At 35.9% G+C, this 22,865-nt stretch overlaps 1 protein-coding gene across 1 annotated transcript in view; it reads right to left on the reverse strand.

The window, feature by feature from the left end:
* Positions 1-16,343, reverse strand: part of LOC139864872 (uncharacterized) — a 46,313-nt gene extending 29,970 nt beyond the window's left edge. The window contains exons 1-3 of the mRNA XM_071853436.1: positions 16,141-16,343; positions 15,989-16,061; positions 15,753-15,878 (exon numbers count right to left, since the gene is read on the reverse strand). Coding sequence (XP_071709537.1) covers positions 15,753-15,878; positions 15,989-16,061; positions 16,141-16,301 — 360 coding nt within the window. The 5' untranslated portion in view covers positions 16,302-16,343. The remainder of the gene's footprint in view (positions 1-15,752; positions 15,879-15,988; positions 16,062-16,140) is intronic.
* Between the last annotated feature and the right edge of the window lie 6,522 nt (positions 16,344-22,865).

Below are 22,865 nucleotides of genomic sequence, written 5' to 3' on the forward strand. Positions count from 1 at the left end.
AAAAGTAAGTAGTACAAGATGTAACAAAGTAGATGTTTTCTCAGCCCACGATTTAAAAGTATAAAAGTTGTTGAAAAGGTGGGACTATGATCTCACCTCGAGTGCACGAGTATAAAGGTACTTCAACAAGTAAACGTGTGCAAAGACAAAGCTAGTCTTGACCTAAACAATAGGTTTATATCAATAACGGTAAACACGATAGGTCAAAGATGTTCAATTAGTCCTATGGCTCGTTACGACTCAATAATGTAGCATGTGAATCAAGTTGTCATGTTTCATGCAAGATACAAGTATAAAAGCATGTTAGAACGATTGCACAACCATTTGGTTAAGTTTGATTAAAAGTCAAACTTGGTCAAAGTCAAAGTCAACGGGGTCGGGTCGGGTATCCGACAATTTTTCTAAGTTATATAATCATATATGAGTATGTTGGCCAAGTTTCATGTTAATCGGAGGTCCGTAGCATAGCAAACATTTTCATGTCAAATGACCAAGTGAACAGCCAGTTTTAGCACAATGGGACGGCGTCCTGAGAATCTAGACGGCGTCCCTCTTTTAAGGTTGGGACGGCGTCCCTTAGAGCTAGACGGCGTCCCTCTTTTAAGTTTGGGACGGCGTCCCAGAGAGCTAGACGGCGTCCCTCTTTTAAGTTTGGGACGGCGTCCTGCTTTTCTGGACGGCGTCCTGGTTTGTTCCCAGACCCTGTTTGCTGCAACTCTAAGTGCACGAACCAACAATCAAACCAACCCAAATTACAAACCGCAAACAATTAGAACATGTATTTTATATCACCGGAAAGGTAATTTGACGAGGAAAACACCTAGACACATTTCATCAAGCAATTCAACACTTACACATCCCAAAACCGCATTTAAACGTTCATAATCAAGGTTCAAGTTCCAAATATGCATTTCATGATTCGGGCAACCAATTTACATGTATGATATGCCGTTTCGAAGGTAATCATACACACATTGCAACAAAATTCTTATCTATAATATTTCATAACATTTGATGTATCAAAAGTTCATCTAAAGCTTATCAAACCCTAATCCAAGTTCACAAAATCACTAATCATGTTCTTGGAATTTCCTTAATTAACCTATACATCAAAACGAAGCTAATGATACTAGGAACACAATTAGAACATGAACTTTTAACATCTAACAACATATGATCATCCAAAATTCAAGAACAACACACCAACATTCAAGTTCATGCTAGTTACACTAAAACAACGAGATCGAGCATACAAATTACATACACAAACTAGACTCGAGCCATAGACACTAATTAACAACTTTATAACTCAAAAATCTCAAGAACACATAAAATTAGTGATTTTAGAAAGTTACCCAAATGAGATGAAGTTGGTACCAAAATGAAGAGGATGAAGAGAGGATCACGAATATGTAATTTATTTGGTTGCTAGCTCCCTAATCCGGATTTAGATGATGAATGAATGGATTTGGTTTTTGAGTGTGTGTTCTTGCTAGAGAGAAAGAGAGAGAGATGGAGGTGGAAATGAATGGGTGAAAGGGGTTTGACCCTTTGACCTAGTCAAGGGTTTGATCCCTTGTCAAGTTTAGTCCCTCAACTATGAATCGGGTGCGGGAATTAACCGAACGAATTATTTTAAATTTCACGGAAGTACGGGAGATATTAAATTCCGATAACGAGAATATTTAAAATGTTACTTAACAAAGGATACGAATCTAGATACGAAGGGTATTATTTAAAAAGAAAAAGACGGGCGTTAAAATAATTTAACGGAAAAATGCGGGATGTTACATTATCCACACCTCAAAAGAAATTTCGTCCCGAAATTTAGTTGGAAGTAATAATCGATGCCTCTCACTCGAGGCCGGAGATGTCAATGCTATGAATAAGTGAAGGTACGTCCTTGAGTGTTCTCATGAATTTGGATTGTCAGGGTTTTACGTTGCATTAAGGTTCGGTTTTTACGATCCCCGGTTTCAACTGGTTTTCCTATGAAGAGAAGTTTGTCATCGATAGTTGATGTATCTAGCAGGATTGCACGTTCCTGTTCCGCAGGACACGTTTCTAAGTTTGTTACACGAAATGTAGGGTAAACGGAAACTTAATTGAGTCGGAAGTTCTAAACGATAGGGAGTGGTTCCAATACGCCCCAAGGTTTCAAAAGGTTCAATATTGCGGATATAACCTTCCTCGATTTCCCAAAATGAATTACACCTTTCCAAGGTGCGGTTTCTCAATATTACGCGGTTACACACTGGGATTTGTGAGGTTTTCATCTAAGTTTGGTATGACTCTTTTGGGCGACTACGGGTCGTCTCGAGCCCTCCTCGGATATGAATGATTTCAATTGTTGTTTCTTGATGGAGTTCAGATTTCGGTGGTTGATGCTTTGGTTAAATGAACAGGGGTATGACATTAGCGGTCATATAGGGTTTCGGAAAGTGCGCGTGAACACACGAGTGGTAACTACTGTTGTAAGAGTGATCTACTAAAAGTGACAATACGAGTTTGTGACATGTCTTTCCAAGACGTAAATTGTTCGTTTGCTCGGTTCGTCGGTTTGTGGGTGGTACGTGGTACTCATGTCTAAGCGGGTCTCCAGGGTTTCTTGTAAAACTAGAAGTGAAACGAGTATTGTGATCCGAGATAGTCGACAATGGTACACCGTGTTGGAATAGAATTAAGATATGTTTGAACAAGCTAGTTAGGGTTTGAAAACGTTTTTTTTTTTCAGGGCTATTCACCCTCGTGGTGAATACTAGTAATACATGATGAGTCTCTCTCTCCATTGAGAAAGTATATAAAAGGTTTCCTTATACAAAAGTACAAGCAAAAGGACAGGAGTGGAATGAGAACTTAGAATAGGATGAGCTCACATCCTGAGGTAGCCATATCGCGCATCTAGTGGTCAAATGTTGAGACCTGGTGGGAAAACGAGATAGAACACATAGTTGTATAGTTCGGGGTTGAGTAGTAGTTGTCCGTATCAGGAGCATGAGGACGATAAGTCAAAGAGAAAGGAAGTATCCTTGGATTGTGTGTTATCTTGGGTCCCAGTAATATCAGACGGTCATAGTGAAATAACAGTGTTATGTAACGTGGTACGTGGTGATGAGAAGATTGATCGGATCCATAATTAAGTATTCCAATCGTTCGTGCAAAAATAACGAATTTCAGTTACGTCGATTTTTGAGTCGAGAGAGTATGCCTTTCGGCGTTCATCTAGAAATATTTCCATGTTTGAGTTCCATCTGTTGCTATACGATTTTAACTAGAAATGTTGGTGTGAAGAATCACGCTCAAGGTTCGAACACGGAGAGGTTTAAAGTTTTCCCTTAGTGAGTTAACGAGTTTAAAAGTCGGGTAACACGAGAAAAGTCAGAAATGAATCTTCGGTGATAACAGGCGAGATCTAAGATTTTACGAATACAAGTCTGAGTTGAGAGAGTTTCATGATTACGTGTGGCTTGATTTCGAGATTGATTGTAATGCCTTGACCATTAACATCATGGTCTAGAAAATTTGACTTCGTTTAACAGAAATTCTCACTCGGAGAATTTGGTATAGAGTTGCTCTTTTCTCAAAGTTCGAGTGTAAGATGATGATGTTGTTCGTTTGCCTTCTTTACTTGAATAAGTTAAGATGTCATCTATAAATATGATAACAGATTTGTCTAGATAAGTTGCATACGTGGTTTAGGAGGTTCATGAATACGGACGGAGTCCTAAATAAATCAAACGGTACTAAGAGGGATTTACAACTAACGTTGCGAGCTCGGAAAATGGCTTAGGAGACATCGCCTCCCTTAACCCCCAATTGATGATAACCAGAACGGAGGTCGATTTGGAATACACGGGATCCACGCAAATAATCATGAGGTAATGGATACGAGGAAGAGAGTATTGGTTTCCAACCGAAAGTTACTTAGTTCACAATAATCTATACATAAATGTAGGGCAACAATTTCTCCTTAATGAATAGGTTTTGAGTTCCTTAGTTCTATAGGTGTCGAGTCCAATTTCTTAACGCATATCCTCCGATAAAATTTATAGGCACACAATATTTTCCGTCGGTCACTTAAATCGTCTAAGTAGTATCTGGGGGAAAGAGGTGGAATATAAAGAGCACGAGTCAAATCCTTGGTTATAAAACGTCTAACGGTACTCGAATCGAATAAGTATGAAATATACGGTTTGTTGTGAAGAAACGTACCCGTGACTAGTCCATCATCGTCTCGGGCATCCTAGGTGTCGATGTTGTAAGTTCAACGGCGCGCGTTGGTTTTTGCTTTATTCTTTGGGCATTCATTCCTAAAATGACCCGATTGGCCACATTTGTAGCAAATACTCGGCTTTGGTGCGTCGGGCCCCTTTTGAGTGACGGGGGCGGTACTTCCACAATACTTGGCAATATGACCACTACCTTGGCACCGATGGCAAATTAGCTTGCCACATTCACCAAAATGATGCTTGTGGCATTTGTTGCAAAAAGGTCGTGTCCCGGCATAACTTTTCTTGCCGACGGGGGTGAGAGGTTCCTTGGCAAAGTTGTTGTTGTAGTTGCTCGATTGGGGGGCTTCCCATTTTCTTTTGTTGTCACCCGACTCATCCTCGGCTTTAGGTGCCGGCACTTCAATCTCGTCTACCGTTTCGATCAATTGACGGGCCATATTCAGGGCCTCTTGGTGATTACTGGGTTTGGATGACATTACTCCTTGTTTGATGCTCTTGGGAAGACCATCCATGTAAAGTTCAACCCTTAGAGGTTCGGGGGTCACGAGGTTTGGGCACATCAAGGATAGCTCAGAAAATCGTTGATTATATGCCTTTAGGTCATTCCCAACCGCTTTTAAAGTTCTTAGTTCGTGTTCGAGCTTACGGGTCTCTTCGCGCGGGAAGTATTCGGTGATCATCTTTTTCTTTAAGTCGGCCCATGAGAGAGTGTGAGCTTCATCGATACCCACCGACAGCACATACGTATTCCACCATGTGAGGGCGATACCGGCGAAAGTGTGGGTGGAATATTTGACTTTGTCTTGGTCCCGACAACCGCTTATGCTAAAAACGGCTTCTGTTTGCTCAAACCATCGGGTGAGCACAACCGGTCCTCCGGTCCCATCGAAGGTGTGAGGTTTGCACCCCATGAAAGTTTTGTAGGAGCAACCCTCGTTTGAATTACCGGCTCCATGGTTGTTGTGGTTGTGGTTGTTATTGATGTCGGAGGAGATACTAGCCATAGCCGCACCTATGGCGGTGGCTATCATGCGTTGAAAAGCTTGTTCGGAAGTTTCATTACGTGGCCCGCGACGGGGAGGCATTGTTCCTTCAAGACACAAGAATATCGTTGATTAGTATTCTCAATAATACTAATCATGATAGGGAATGAGGATGTAGAGAAAATTTTCCTTGACTCGCCTTAAATTCTTTATGTCATAATGTCGGAATGTCCATATGAATCACCGTAATATAATCCCGGAAATTATATTACCCTGATTCTCATGTGCATTTAACATTACCTCATAAAGTCAAGGTGGCGCGTCAACAAAATTTATCAACGTAAGATCAAGATCGAATACGAGTTAGATATGATAGAAGAGTTCGAGTATAGATGCACAAATAGTCAAGTAATTCCTACTTCAGTCTATATGCCGGTTGTAGTCTAGATTCACCTATGTACCCTATGACTCGGGGTGGACACAAATGAACTCTAAATCCCTACAACCAAGGCTCTGATACCACTTGTAGCGACCCCGACAAATCGTCAAGTGACGGCGTCGACTACGTAGGTCCCATTACCTGGTCATAAGTCTTTAAAACAGACGTTTGACCCAAAATATGTCGCATCCATTCAAGTGTAAAGATTGTTTCAAAGTTTACAAAGATAATTGACCACAAGTTAAGTTACAACGTTATAAGTACAAATGAAAACTATGCGACACAGTTTAAATAAGTTCAAAAGATGCTCCAAAATGCATGTATACTCGACATCCAAGCAAGTATCAAAAGAGTGCGGAAGCATGTATCACTAAGCATTCAAAACCTGAGAAAACATAGAAGAATCTGTCAACGAAAACGTTGGTGAAATCATAGGTTTAGTAAGTATTAAACGTTGTTTTTGAACCACAAGATTTTGTATTTCCATAACGTAGATTATCCAAATCATTTGCATTCCAAAAGTGTTGTTATACGCGAGCACTCAATTATCAAAACTTAACCAACGTTACCCCATCACACAGTGCTAGAACCCGCACTAAAACACAAAAATATATTTCATCCGCATAACGGTAGCGAACCGTCCGAATGAGGGTTTGTTAAACCCGTATGGCCACACAATATAAGTTCTCGCTTACACCCTGCAAGTGTAACTAATGATAATCGAATTGAGGCATTTTTGTTCTAACTCGCACGTGGAATGTTTGTTTTCACACTTGTGTTCAAAACATAAAAGTAAGTAGTACAAGATGTAACAAAGTAGATGTTTTCTCAGCCCACGATTTAAAAGTATAAAAGTTGTTGAAAAGGTGGGACTATGATCTCACCTCGAGTGCACGAGTATAAAGGTACTTCAACAAGTAAACGTGTGCAAAGACAAAGCTAGTCTTGACCTAAACAATAGGTTTATATCAATAACGGTAAACACGATAGGTCAAAGATGTTCAATTAGTCCTATGGCTCGTTACGACTCAATAATGTAGCATGTGAATCAAGTTGTCATGTTTCATGCAAGATACAAGTATAAAAGCATGTTAGAACGATTGCACAACCATTTGGTTAAGTTTGATTAAAAGTCAAACTTGGTCAAAGTCAAAGTCAACGGGGTCGGGTCGGGTATCCGACAATTTTTCTAAGTTATATAATCATATATGAGTATGTTGGCCAAGTTTCATGTTAATCGGAGGTCCGTAGCATAGCAAACATTTTCATGTCAAATGACCAAGTGAACAGCCAGTTTTAGCACAATGGGACGGCGTCCTGAGAATCTAGACGGCGTCCCTCTTTTAAGGTTGGGACGGCGTCCCTTAGAGCTAGACGGCGTCCCTCTTTTAAGTTTGGGACGGCGTCCCAGAGAGCTAGACGGCGTCCCTCTTTTAAGTTTGGGACGGCGTCCTGCTTTTCTGGACGGCGTCCTGGTTTGTTCCCAGACCCTGTTTGCTGCAACTCTAAGTGCACGAACCAACAATCAAACCAACCCAAATTACAAACCGCAAACAATTAGAACATGTATTTTATATCACCGGAAAGGTAATTTGACGAGGAAAACACCTAGACACATTTCATCAACCAATTCAACACTTACACATCCCAAAACCGCATTTAAACGTTCATAATCAAGGTTCAAGTTCCAAATATGCATTTCATGATTCGGGCAACCAATTTACATGTATGATATGCCGTTTCGAAGGTAATCATACACACATTGCAACAAAATTCTTATCTATAATATTTCATAACATTTGATGTATCAAAAGTTCATCTAAAGCTTATCAAACCCTAATCCAAGTTCACAAAATCACTAATCATGTTCTTGGAATTTCCTTAATTAACCTATACATCAAAACGAAGCTAATGATACTAGGAACACAATTAGAACATGAACTTTTAACATCTAACAACATATGATCATCCAAAATTCAAGAACAACACACCAACATTCAAGTTCATGCTAGTTACACTAAAACAACGAGATCGAGCATACAAATTACATACACAAACTAGACTCGAGCCATAGACACTAATTAACAACTTTATAACTCAAAAATCTCAAGAACACATAAAATTAGTGATTTTAGAAAGTTACCCAAATGAGATGAAGTTGGTACCAAAATGAAGAGGATGAAGAGAGGATCACGAATATGTAATTTATTTGGTTGCTAGCTCCCTAATCCGGATTTAGATGATGAATGAATGGATTTGGTTTTTGAGTGTGTGTTCTTGCTAGAGAGAAAGAGAGAGAGATGGAGGTGGAAATGAATGGGTGAAAGGGGTTTGACCCTTTGACCTAGTCAAGGGTTTGATCCCTTGTCAAGTTTAGTCCCTCAACTATGAATCGGGTGCGGGAATTAACCGAACGAATTATTTTAAATTTCACGGAAGTACGGGAGATATTAAATTCCGATAACGAGAATATTTAAAATGTTACTTAACAAAGGATACGAATCTAGATACGAAGGGTATTATTTAAAAAGAAAAAGACGGGCGTTAAAATAATTTAACGGAAAAATGCGGGATGTTACATTGAAAGATTCCGAACCCCTGATTGTTTTTTATAGGTCAAAGACTTATTTTCAGTGGATTATCACTCCCTCTCTGGGCACCAGGAACGAAAGACAAAAGTTATGAAGAAAGGGTATTCCGAAAAAAAAATGAATGAAAGAGCAAAGTCTCTATGAATAAGGGCAAAGAAAAACCCTAGAAGTTGCCCCAAGAAGGACCGGAGGAGCCAAAGAAAATTGTAGACAAAGTCTTAGCAAAATCCGTCTCTTTCGAAGAAACTTTTTAAGGATTCCAAGCCGTTCTCTATCCAAAAATGGATACTCTGAAGAATCAAAGTCTATCAATTCTCTCTAAATCAAAAGATCTGGATACCTTTCACCTATCAATAGAAATTTTTCAACAAACCCTATAACCCGTCTTCCTCTTGAAAGAATGCCTAGGAAGAAGATCAGTGCCGTTCTTACTTAACCGGTGGAGATATCGATGTTTTGCCAAGCCAATGATGAGAACTGTTACACGACTGGCTTCTGAGCGACAATACAATTAGAATAGGACACCCTAAACACTTGAGTGATATGAGTGATCCGCTGGTGAGGAGCCTGGTCATGTATACTCTACATCTGAGAGTTGGAAAGTACGCCTTTTTCACTATGGACGCAATTGAAATCTAGCGACCAAATCATCGAAGCTCGAAACTTTTTCTAATACTTTCGAAAGATGTGACGACTACTGATGAAGGCATAATAAAAAGATCCACGGGTGGGGCAAGGAAGAATCTATTAGAAAGATCCTTATATTCCCACTTTTTACTTAAGGACAAGCAAAGCTAAGTGTGGGGTATTTGATATCGGTCAAAAAGTCACATTTTTACCCCCAATATTAAGCCCTAGAACAATAAAGATTCAAACTTTGTCAGCAAAATTATCGCTTTTTCGGTTGATATTGTAGATTAAGTAATTACAAAGGCGATGCAAAAAGAATCAAGTAAAATGGAACTAAAACGAAGATTCTAGAGCGAAAACAGTGAAAGACAAGAAATCAAGTTACGATCTAGTGAAAATCAGCTGACCAGGAAGACCAAACGGCTTGCCAAACGGCCTGTCAAATGGCCTGCCTGGCTCACAAACGGCCTGCCAAACGGCCAGATCAAACGGGCACATTAAACGGTCAAACCTGGCAAACGGCCCCTGCAAACGGCCTGCCAAACGGCCTGCCAGCCGTTTGCAGGCAAATTTCAAGTCTATTTAAAGGGCTTTCTCCATCCTTTTCAACACACACTCAATTTGTAATTTAATTTATATTTTCAAGCTTTTAGTTAGTTTTTAGTAGAAGTTAGCTTAGCTTTTATTTTCCGGAGGATATCCCGGCGAGTCCCTGCGATCTCGGGCAGATTTCTTCAGCCATTTTCAGGTTTTTATCCAAAACGCTTGTCTTTTGTATTAAACATGTGTTCTTACTTTTTATGTTTAATAATGCGTTCCGATATTGCCATTATAGCTTAATTAATCTGTATGTTGCCATGATAGAAGTTTGGGTTAGCGTAATTATGTTAATTTAGTACGATCACTGTCGCAATACTGAACTAGAAAGTCTGATAGATTTGTATGCTAGCATCTTAAGGATTGACCAACCTAGGTTGTGATCAGGACTTGTCCAACTATATGAAATTAGCTACTTCATAGAACTAAGACCCTGGTTATACTGTATCTGAAGATTCTAAGAACTCGGTATGGCCGGAGTTCCCGAGAGGCATTTAATGTGCTTTTAGGACACGGAACTTAGGAATTGAGACATGATTGACCTAGTATGCCTATTGACTGTTCTGAAGAGACTTCTTAAGAGCAGTTAAGATCTGGTTAGTACCTTCACTGTGTGACCCAAGCCTATTGCATGTTCTTGTTTGATTGTTGCCTTAGGACTAAGTCATATCAACTGTTTAGGTATTTATTAGGTTTCTATCTGCTTTACTTTCAGTATATCAACTGTAATGCTGTATAATGCTTGAATTGATATGATCTCACCAGTATGATGGAATGGTTGTTAGTTTTCACTTAAGGTTTTGCCAACTTAAACCGACGGACTCCAACCGTTTGTGATCAGTGTTAAATCAACACGGCACGTTGTTATTCAGTTAACTAAACGGATAAAGATGGTTAGGATTAGAGAGCTCAACTCACTAATAAACCTAGTACTTTACTGAGGATAACCTCCGAGGTATAGCTACCTTTCAATTATACAACCAAGTGACATACTTCTCACTGCTCAAAGAGAACTCCGAGAATTCAGAGATAAGTAGGTCTGTGTAATTGGCTCATCCAACCAGATCTACATCATTCCAAGCATAGTCTTAACATAGGCATAATTACCTTTCCCTAACCCAACACTGATATCTTGGTCAACATTCCCTGATCTGCATACTCCGGATATCTTTTCACTTATTTACTTTTTCACACTTAGGACTTTTAGCTTAAACCAACTACTATCTTTTATCTAGGTAATTTAATTAAAAGACAATTATCCACTTGATCTTCAATTCGTTAATCCATCAAAAATACGACACTAGGTTAACTTACACCTTCTACACCTTAGGAAGTAAAAAGTAAATTTGGGCCACCGCATAATATAAATAAACAAAACCAATGTGTGCTACCTTGATCAACTGAATCAGACGTCCTGCGGCCTAGCGACACCGCACGAATAAAACCGTCCGTTTCAACCGTACCTTTGTAGTCACATCAAGAAACTATAAAGTTATAGTTTAAATTCATGTTAATATTTTGTCCAATTTTGACTTTAACCGATTTTGATTACCAAATTCGATTTTGACTCGTCAATTGACGTTAACCGTTTAATTAAATGTTTTTTGAAACATTGGAACAGATTTTTTTAAAAAATGATTAATCGGGGATAAATCGGCGAGTAATCGGGTTTTTTTTTTACAAAAGTGGCCATTACTGTTCATAACTATATTTCATTACCTTAAGAGTATTTTCGTCTTTTAGCACCCTTCAAATAGGCCTGTTATGTCATTTTACACATGCTTTTGTCGGTGATTATTTCTCCTCCTTTTACATATCAGGGTTTCTTAAACACACCTATTTTTTTCAGAGTCTGGCTGCAGCCTTCGAAAATGGTAGTCTCTGTGTTTGTACACAATCTAGGTAATAGTCAAATTAACATCATTAAGTAAATTAGTAAGATTTTAAAGTGTGACAAACATCATAAATGTTTAGGTCACTTTTTTCACATTTCTAAACAATTCTTGAAGTTGTAAGGAACGAGACATTTTATTTTTTTAAAAAAAATCGCTAAAATGTCTCTGTGGTTTGTACCAAAATGTTGTTGATTTAGTCCCTGTGCTTTTTTGACCGAGTTCATCTTCGTGGCTTGCAAAATGATGTTGATTTCATCCCTTTGGCTGACTGTCGTTCCTCATGTCACATGCTACGCACACGAGGGTAAATTCGTCTTTTATATTTTCTTCCTTTTTTTGTTTTCCTTATTTAATTTATATCACTTTCATTTTTATTATCTTTATCCCCAAAAAGGGAAGACAAACGCTAATTTCTTTTATATGTCAGCAACACCAGCAATCCAGATCCGAAGGGTGCATTTACAGCAATCACTTTGTAAGCAAATCGTAAATCATCAATTCGTAAATCAGCAGCAATCCAGATGAGCTCCGATTGCTGCTATTCATCCGTTTCTTGAATTGGAGTTTGAGCTTAAGAAATCAATTTATAACTCGACATCAGCAATCAATTCGTGATTCAGATCATAAGGGTGCGTTCGTGACTTTGAGCTTCAAGGCTGCTGCTATTCATCTGTTTCGTGAACAAATCAGGCTTCGTGACCTAGATATGAGGTCGGTGGTGGCGTTGAAGGTGACGACGGCTACTGCCACTCTTCTGTCAAGCCACCGCCGAATGCTTCTGCTCCCATGTTCTTCTTTTTTTTTTTTTAGCTATTGATTTTTGTTTAGATTGACAACATGTACCTTTGTGATTTGGGTGTTGGAGTTTTTAGATGTTTTTGTTTAGATTGGCAATAGGTAAAGATTGAGATGATAGGTTAAAGATTGAGATGTTTTAGGTTAAAGATTGAGATAATTTTAATTGTGGTGGGTTGATTTTATTGTTGTACAAATTAGTGATTTTGATGAATTAGCTGTTGTTTAATTTATCTTGGTGTTGAACAAATTAGGGCTAGTTAAAGATGGTAGGAAGGAGATGAGGTTTCGCAAAGGAGTACTTTGTTAGTTTTTTTACAAGGAGTACTTTGTTAGTTTTGTTTAGTATATAAATATGTATATGTATGTTGGTTATTGAATGAAAGCAGAGAAAATATTAGACATGTAGTCTATGGAGTTTTTTGGTGTTCTTTTACTCTTATTTATCTTATATTTAAATATTATGAAGAAATGTTTTAACAAATTCAATCACATAGGTTATTGAACGGTTAATGTAGGTTAATACGTAATATATGCTTTGTGATTGAATACTTTAGTGATATAGACAACTACATAAATATTTCTCAGTAATTAGGGTATGCGTGTAGTTGGGATTGAATAGTACCGTAGTTTCATAATCGTCTAATAGCATTCGGGTGATTGTTTTGGTTAGGTTTTATGTGAGTAAAACTAGATTAGGTCACAATTTTAAAGAATTTTGTTGTAGATTAATTGGTATCTAGGTTGGTGATAGATCCTAGGTTATATATACTACTTAAGAATATGTGAGAGTCGTGAAATGATTACAGATCATTTGCCAAACAATAGTCAACAGTTCATAAAACGCAATATAGACTAGGATGAGAAATCCTAGCGAATACGTTTGTCTCTTTGGAGTTAGAGTTTTTAGTTATTAACTAGTTTTCGAACCCTCGTTTTGCGCCGGGGGTTCGATTTTTAATGTATTTTATTGTGTTTAGTTACGGAGCCTGCGAGTGAAAAATCAACATATATGAATAGTACCCTAAATATTTAGCGTTTTTTTTAAAAGTGTCCGTTTTGCGTATAGTTAGTGACATTGTGTTCATAAAATTATTTCTGGTTTAAGGATGGTGTCGGAAAAATTTCACTCGTTGTGAGTGAGAAGATATGACCTGTTGAATATTTGAGTGGAGTTTATTTAAGATATTTTATGAAAATTTTGATTTGACGCTTTAACCCCCTGTGTTGGGGGTCGATTTTAATTTTTGAACAAAGTGTGAGGGGCTTTTGTGGTGTTATATGAAAGAAAGAAGGGAAAAAAAGGTGAAAAGACGAAAATACCCCTGGTACTATTCATAAGTTTTGTCTAATAGTTAATACTAGTTGCGGAGCCCCCGCTTCGCGCCGGGGGCTCCGTTTTGAATGCGAGTTAAAAAAAAGTGTTGATCTATTTTGTAAAAAAAAAAAAAAAATTCGACATCTAACATTGAAGGGTTGTTCTTTTGTGAAAGTTGCTTCTTTTAGCGTTCGGGTTTTTTTTTTTTTTAAAGTTAGTCGATCTATTTTGTAAAAAAAAATATTTTTCGACATCTTTTGGTAGCATTGAAGGGTTGTTCCTTTTATGAAAGTTGTTTTTTTATCGTTTGAGACAAAAAAAAAGGAGCACAGTAGTAGTGTGGTGAGTGTTATTATTCAATATTTTTAGTGTTAGTGATGAGATAAATAATATTTAAGAATATAGGTATAAAATTGGGGGGTTCGATTTGTATATTTTAATGAAAGTTAGGGGGTTGGGTGTGTGGAAAATAAAATATTAAATAGTACTATAAAATGGGGGGGTTCGATTTGTATTTTAAAGAAAGTTAGGTGGTTGGGTGTGTGAAAAATGAAATATTAAATAGTACTATTCATAACTAATAAGACAAATTTTGTTTATTAGTTATATTAGTAGTAGTAGTAGTGTGGTGAGTGTTATTATTCAATATTTTTAGTGTTTTTTATTAGTTATATTAGTAGTAGTAGTAGTGTGGTGAGTGTTATTATTCAATATTTTTAGTGTTAGTGATGAGATAAATAATATTTTAGAATGTTGGTATAAAATTGGGGGGTTCGATTTGTATTTTAATGAAAGTTAGGGAGTTGCGTGTGTGAAAAATGAAATATTAAATAGTACTATAAAATGGGGGGGTTCGATTTATATTTTAATGAAAGTTAGGGGGTTGGGTGTGTGAAAAAATGAAATATTAAATAGTACTATTCATAACTAATAAGACAAATTTTGTCTATTAGTTATGTTAGTAATAGTAATAGTAATAGTAATAGTAATGTTAATTTATTTTAATCAAATTCAAATCCTTTATTAAAAAACTCCTTTTATAGCTTAGTTATTAGTAATTGATTTCCTTATTACATTATTCCGTGTGAAACAAACCAGATTTATTGTTAAATTGATTATAATTAGAGTCCTATTTATTTGATAATTGTTATTGTTAGTACTAGTTCTATTTCTATTTAAATTATTATATTAAATTAAATTTAAAAGTCAGATTTCACATGTCAATTGTACAAACCAAAACAACTAAGTTAAACTAACCTATAACATCATAACATACTCAAAACAGAAACTAAACACTTGATCGCTAAGCAACAAACTAACCGAAATAAAATAAAAATTAAAAAAAAAATTAAAAAATAAAAAATGATAAGAATGGGAATAATAGTTGATGAGGATGCAGGAGTTATCATAATGATAATCGAGATAAATAAAATTATAATAACAAAACAAAACAAAAAAAAAAAGTAAAAAAGATAATCAAAACCTGCTAAATAGAGAACAGATGATAAGACTACAGTTAACGCGGCGCTTGTCTCCTCTTTGCCACCTACATGTCATGAGAAACGTTCCACAAACACCTGGAATGGAGCGTTTATATTGGGGCGTTTGTCAAAAAGAAACGCGTGAGGGAGGGAGAAATGAGATGAGATGGCAGCCCATGATTTGTTCTAGATATTTTTTCTCTCCAACTTTAATTTATTTACATCTTAAATACCAATCAAATTTTAACACATCACCATCAAACTTGTTACAAAAGTCCTCCGTTACAACTTCCCCTTTTCCTACCATGACCTAGTCAGCGATTATACTCAAAAAGTACACCTTATTCACTCCACCTCACAATTACCATTAACAATGGTCTAAGAGTCGGTAACACTACGTATTGGCAAACACGTGTCTTACACTTGTGTTGAAACTAATGGTTTTGAGAAAGAAGAAAATGATACACATGCATGTGAATTCCACGTGTATATGAATGAGATTGATTACGTGCACCGGAATATGATGATCAATTTGTCGGCTAAATTCAGCTTGCAACAAAAGTTGGGGGACCGTATAAGCTGATTGTGTGAGCCGTATATCTAGAGAAAAAACCTAGGAAACTTATACCATATATGTTAAGTGAATAAATTTGAAACGATACATCAAAGCCCCTATATGCCCCCTATTTAATTTAATTTAATTTAATACTCCATAATACATTAGCCATGATATAGACCCATATAAACGAATATTGTCATATTGTCTAGTTAACACTCAGAAATTCAATTACCTTGAAATTCTTCAAATACTTTTTAGCAGCTTTAAAAAGAAAAGGTACTCCGAAGTCCAAGTTGCCCACCAATACGGGATCAACCAAAATCGTGACTCCAGCCACCTCCCATAACCAAGTATTTACCTAATTAAATTAAATTTAATAAATAAATAAATAACACAAGTAGTTACAATATTACATACTAAAATAACCAAAATAGTCCTTAATTAAGAATCAAATATCATGTAACAGACCTCCAAGTAAGTTAGCTTGAATGAATCACTCGGTTCACTAACTTTCTTTTCTGACTTCATAGAAGAAATAAGCCTAATTTAAACAACGGAAAACTATAAACTTAATGATTCTAAAAATTATAAACTCACGCATCAATGAACACGAAATATACCTGTTCGTAAACTTAGGAGCGTCTAGTATCATAAACGTTGAATCTTTCCGATTTAATCGGATACTTGTTTTCGGAATTAGTGTTGTAGAAAATTTTGTTGATAATATTGTGTTTGATTTGTGTGGAAGATGGTGAAGCGGGTTACACAGGACAACCATCATTGTTTTGCTGGATAAAATGATGAAGCACTACTATTAATATTATTTTAGTGGTAAGCAAGTTGCGTAACTGTTAGCATTATTGTGTGATTTTTCTGTAGTTGCATTATTGTTTTGTTGTTAAGCACGTGTGAATATGTTACTAGTATATGTTTATTGAGATCCACCAATGGAAATTTCGGCGGGAACAGAAGAGGGGTGGATAGGAGAGGGATGTTTTGTAGGTACAATTTATATGAAACTTAAACTAAATATAAATTATAAATTATAAATTATAAATTAATCCAGTTATAATATTCACACAAAATAAATAATCGGATTAAGATCGAAAAACTAAAATGATTTAACCGAATTGAAGGTTGTTGAACCGGGCTTGTGTTTGACATAATCCTCTTAAACAGATTATTCGTCTGTTCCCAGAGTACACCGCCGAAGCATCGTACTGCCAGACGTGAAACTTGTGCGAAAGGTAACCGGAACGGGGAGACCTTGTTGCGGCTGAGGTGAAATACTAATTGTGTTTTTGTTTTTAGTTTTTGGTGTGTATTTCTACAAAGCCTAAAGCCTTTATATATAGTGAAGACTATAGCCTTAGGTTTGCTCTCACAATCGATGTGGGACAAAAACTAAAACTTCTAGATTTTGCACCAAACTATCAACTTTGAGGTTCGGTATCTCATTCACCTTTAATCCATTTTGACCACTCCTTTGCTCGTTTCAAAGCCCTCGTCAAGGACTACAAAACCCACTAAATGGTTATCAATATATTTAACTCGACCATATAACTATTTGTGTCCAAATTAAATTGGTGAAAACACACACTTGTTTTTTGCCCTTTTTTCCAACAATCCTCCACATGAATGGAGATCGATCTCAGAAAAAACAATATTCCGATTAAGTTTCGGCGGTTGAATTTTGCATACGATAAATAGGTGTTACCCTTTGAATTTTCGCTTATGAAAGAACACTAGTGTACTGGCTCTGAGTAGACGACGATGTCTTTGAACTCGTATGCCGTTTGTGTACGCGACAATGCGCTTCACACAAGACTCTCCCTGACAATGTCAAGTCCTCATAGTTATGTTCGTTATGGTCATGAACATTAGTCTGGTTCTGCGAGAGCTTATCAAGTATTGCGCCCCAACAATACCCTTCAAAGCGACCCCACTTCTCTCTCACATAGGTGATTCACCACCGAATGGCTACTGATTAACCATGCATAGTTATTTCAGTTGAATCATTAAAAACCATAGGCTTATCCTCATACTTGTCACTTTTAGAAATGAACTATGAAGTCTACTCTTAATTAGTAAACTTGCTTTAACATGTGTAGGGGTTGCTAATTTAGTAATTAACTCCCCTGTAACACCCCGTCAAAAATCCCTTTAACGGAATGTTAACTCTGGTCCCAGTGCTTGGCTTGACTTCTACGTAACAACAATGTTGGTTAATGATCCAATGATAATATTCAAATGTTAATCACTTTGTTTTGATGATGACATAAAAGAGATAAGTGCTTATTCATATGCAAGACGAAATGAGTTCATAAGCCTACACTATCTCTAGCAAAAGACCAATACACCTAATAATAAAATGGTCTGAATGGTACAAGGCTGAACCACGGTCGACCGTAGGTCTGACCGTGGAGTGCCCTGCACCACAGTGTACACGTTTTCTGAAAACTAGGCTCTACGGTCGACCCCACGGCCAACCGCGATCGATCGCAGATTTGTCTGTCAAGATTTTCAATTACTTTAAGTTTGATCACTTTGAGGCATCCATAATTTACAAAACCTTTTCTAATATACTTCGAATGGTTGCCCTTTTTATATTCAAAAGAGTTTTGGTCACTAGAACGCTAATCTTGATTAATCATACTTAATGATGTCTTAATGACACTTTAGCTTGCAATTAAGGGTAAACACATAAGTGTTGCAAAATATCCTTTTGTACCTAATTGCAAATCATACTTCTAAATCTAAAATATATCTAGACATGATTAGGATGGTCATTAAGTCCCAACTAAAGAGATGCTCTCCTCTTAACCCTTAGACCATACTTACATGTTTAAGTATGATTATCTTAGAAATTAATGAAGTAACCAATGAGGCAATATACTTCCATCAAAGAAAAGACAAATGATTGAAGTCATGGGTTATGAAGTTTGGAGTGTTGCAAGTAACCAATGAAAGTATGTACTTGCAACCAAATGATAACAAATGAATGGAAGAATTACAAAAAGAAGCTTGAATGGTTTCTAATTGTCATGGAACAAAAATTCAGCATTTGCCATATTTAGTGAGGAAGTTTATGACAATGGTAAACCAAGAAAAGATGCCTTCCTCTTTGGTATTGTGAACTTGAAAATGACTTATGCTTCATAGTTTATTATACATCTTTTGAAGCATCCGTTCAAACTTGATACAAAAATTCAGCATTTACCATAGTTGGAATTTGTATTCAATTCACTACAAGATGCCTTCCTCTTATGGAATTTGTTGGCTAGTGAAATGGAGTCATCAATATTTGTTTGTTTCTCCTTTGGCTTCATGGACTCCTAACACAAGAAGAAAGTCAAAAGATGCTATCTTTCTAACAAGCTTTTGTAGGGTGTATATTTAATGACCCGTCCTAATCCATCTGGACGAATACATTACATTTGGTTACATCGCAAGGTACTTGACCTCTATATCATACGTTTTACAAACATTGCATTCGTTTTTAAAAGACAAACTTTCATCACATCGAAAGTTGACATGCATGCATACCATTTCAGAATATATCCAATCTATAATTGACTTAATAATAATCTTGATGAACTCAACGACTCGAATGCAACGTCTTTTGAAATATGTCATGAATGACTCCAAGTAGTATCTCTAAAATGAGCAAATGCACAACGGAAGATTTCTTTCATACCAGAGAATAAACATGCTTTAAAGTGTCAACCAAAAGGTTGGTGAGTTCATTAGTTTATCATAGTCGATCATTTCCATAATTTTAATAGACCACAAGATTTTCATTTTCATTTTTCATAAATATACGTCCCATACATAGAGACAAAAATTATTCATATGGATTGAACACCTGGTATTTGACCTTAACAAGATGCATATAGAATATTCCCATCATTCTGGGACAACTTCGGACATGATAAATTCGCCATCATTTCGGGACAACTTCGGACATGCTAAATTCTTTAACGACCCGTCCTAATCCATCTGGACGAATACATTACATTTGGTTACATCGCGAGGTACTTGACCTCTATATTATACATTTTACAAACATTGCATTGATTTTAAAAGACAAACCTTCATTACATCGACAGTTGACAGGCATGCATACCCTTTCATAATATATCCAAACTATAAATGACTTAATAGTAATCTTGTTGAACTCAACGACTCGAATGCAACGTCTTTTGAAATATGTCATGAATGACTCCAAGTAATATCTCTAAATGAGCAAATGCAGAGCGGAAGATTTCTTTCAAACCTGAGAATAAACATGCTTTCAAGTGTCAACCAAAAGGTTGGTGAGTTCATTAGTTTATCATAACATTCATTTCCATCATTTTAATAGACCACAAGATTTCATATATTTAATTGTACACGTAACCCGAGTACATAAAAACACGCATAACTCGTGAATTAAAATTCATTCATATGGTGAACGCTTGATAACCGACTTAACTTTAATGCATAGAATATCTCCAAACAGAACCTCTCGTCTGTATAATAATAATAATCTCGAAGTACTAAAGCATTCGTACCTCGGATGGGACTTGTCGAGGTCCATAGATCTATCTTTAGGATTCGCGTCAATTACAGGCCATACCCGTTTCCTAATTATTAGGTTACCAAGCTAAAAAGGGGTGATATTCAATATTCATAATCCAGCCATAGAATGTAGTTTTTGATCACTTGTGTCTATTTCGTAAAACATTAATAAAATCAGCGCATGTATTCTCAGTCCCAAAATATATGTAAAAAGGGAGCAAATGAAAATCATACTGTATTTTGTAGTAAAAATACATATGCATACGACGGAACTGAACAATGCAAGGTTGGCCTCGGATTCACGAATCTATTTCAATTATATATATTAAAACATATAATCGTAATCGAACAAGTTATGTATTATTATTAATTGTTATTTTAGTAATTTGTATGTTTCATTAATAACTAAATTAACTATATTTATTTTATATATTTTAGATAAATAGTTAATAGTTATTATGAAAATATTAATGTTGTTATGTGATATGTATTAAATATATTCTTATATAGTTATTTATTTGGTAAAATAATATTAATAATAATAAATAACAATTTGTATCTTTTTATAATAATAATAATAATAATAATAATAATAATAATAATAATAATAATAATAATAATAATAATAATAATAATATTGGTACTACTAATAATCTAAATGATAATTTTAATAATAATATAAATTTTGATAAAAATGATAGTAATAATAATTGTAGTAATAATAATAACTACAATAACTATAAAAATAATAATTTTTCTAATAAGGATAATAATAATGATATTAATACTAATAATACTTATTTTAATAATAATATTAATATTAATGACAATAATACTTATAATACCTAATGCTAATACTTATTAATGATATACTTATTATTAATAATAATAGTAATCATGTAACAACAATTATTAATAATAATAACAATAAGAATAAAAAAAATAAGAATAAGAATAATAAAATAAGACTACCTTCCAAACAAGTCAAAAATAAATGCCATAGCCTGGTCTCGAACCCGCGACCTCTCGTTCCACACAAACATCCCTAACCCTCTGATCTAACACGTTTTTCTGTTTCAAATCCCTTCCCATAATATATAACCCGTATTAACTGTGTTTTTTTTCTTCTTCTTAAATTTAAAACTAAACTTTATCACCATCATTCCTAACTTCTATTATCATCATCATTTCAGTCCATAGCCATACATGAATCGAAATTTGGCCTAATAACATAAACAAATTCACGGTCCATCAAACTCTCTGCCCAAAAGCTAAATCAAAGCCTCAGTCCAATAAACTCCCGGCCCAAATGAAAATATTGGGTTTTGGAACAATACTACAAACATGTTAACGGCCCAACAATCAATCAATCCAAAACAATTATACTCCAAATCGATTTTATATTTTTAAAGTTTGAAAACTTCTTTTACTAAAAAAAAAAATCAAACCGATCCCTTGCATTACATACGCATGATACCCTATTTAGTGACCTGTACTCCTTTACTTTAAATTAAAACTTATTTAAACAACAAGTGGGAATCTCAATAATGAGGTTGGCGGCTATCACATTCCAACAACCAATAAAACCAAAATGGCTCCTTTTTAATTCGTTGTATTGTAATAGAAAAGAAAGAAAAAACGCTGTAATAGTTGTATTGGGTGGCGGTTTTGATGATACAATTGTAACAAAAAGGAGCAAGGAGAAATTATATGAGTTTAAGGTGTTGCAGCATACTGAAGTGGTTTTGTGCTTGGGGTTCGATATGGGTAGGTTTCAGAAAAGATTAGGAAACAGAAAATGGACTGCAGTTGCAATAACCGTAGCAAAAAGGATTGATAATAGGCTGTTTGGCTTCGATTTCACAACAGAAGAAAATTACTGTGAGAGAGAGATAGTTAGAGAGAGGTATGCGAGAGACAAAGGTGGTGATTGTGTGGTGGTTTGTCGAGCAATCTGTAGCAATGACAGGAGTAGAACAGTTAACAACAACAAAAAAGATGATAAAGCCATCTTGCGGTGGTGATGGTGGTATCGAGTTTCAAATGGCGGTGATGGTGGGGTTACAAGATGTTTGTTCGTGGTGATTAAACAAGTTAAGAGTGATGGGTGTTTCGTGGGTGTTCGGGTTTATCAGAAAATAGAACAAGCAATTTTGTTGTTTGATGATATGGGTTTGTGTAGGTGGTTTACGACTATAAATAATAATCTCAAAAGAGGTTCGATGAGCTTGGGTTCGATGATTAGTTGTAATGGGTTTGGGTTCCTGGGTCACAAAACAAAAAAATAAAAATATTTGATCGTGGTGAGATTGGTGAAGGTGTCGATGGTATTCTTGATGATGGTTGTGAACGAGCAAATACCAAATAAGGAAAAACTGGTTGCAGTTATTGTGGAAGGAATACCCGATGGTGGTCATAGGTTTAGGATGGTTTATGGTTCGAAGGTTTAATGATGACGATAGTTTGGGTTGTGGTTCTTGGTTATACAATGGTGAGGATGGTTATGGGTTTCGAATGACGGGTTGTAGTGGTAGCCGTATAATGTTGGGAAGGTGTAAGTGGTGGTGTGTGTGTTGATAGTTGTGGTGTTTAACAGAAGTAGAAGAAGAAGAGTGAGACTAGTGGGTGGTCAAGAGATAACGACAGCAGTTTGGATATTGCACTGGTGATGGAAGGTTGAAATGGAAGAAGATGGTTTTGTTATCTCTCGGTACTACAGATGTATATATATAAAAAGGGTGATGGATTGTTAATATATAATATTATAATAATAATAATTATAATC

The sequence above is a fragment of the Rutidosis leptorrhynchoides genome, chromosome 8 (assembly GCF_046630445.1).
Source record: "Rutidosis leptorrhynchoides isolate AG116_Rl617_1_P2 chromosome 8, CSIRO_AGI_Rlap_v1, whole genome shotgun sequence".
Lineage (NCBI taxonomy): Eukaryota > Viridiplantae > Streptophyta > Magnoliopsida > Asterales > Asteraceae > Rutidosis > Rutidosis leptorrhynchoides.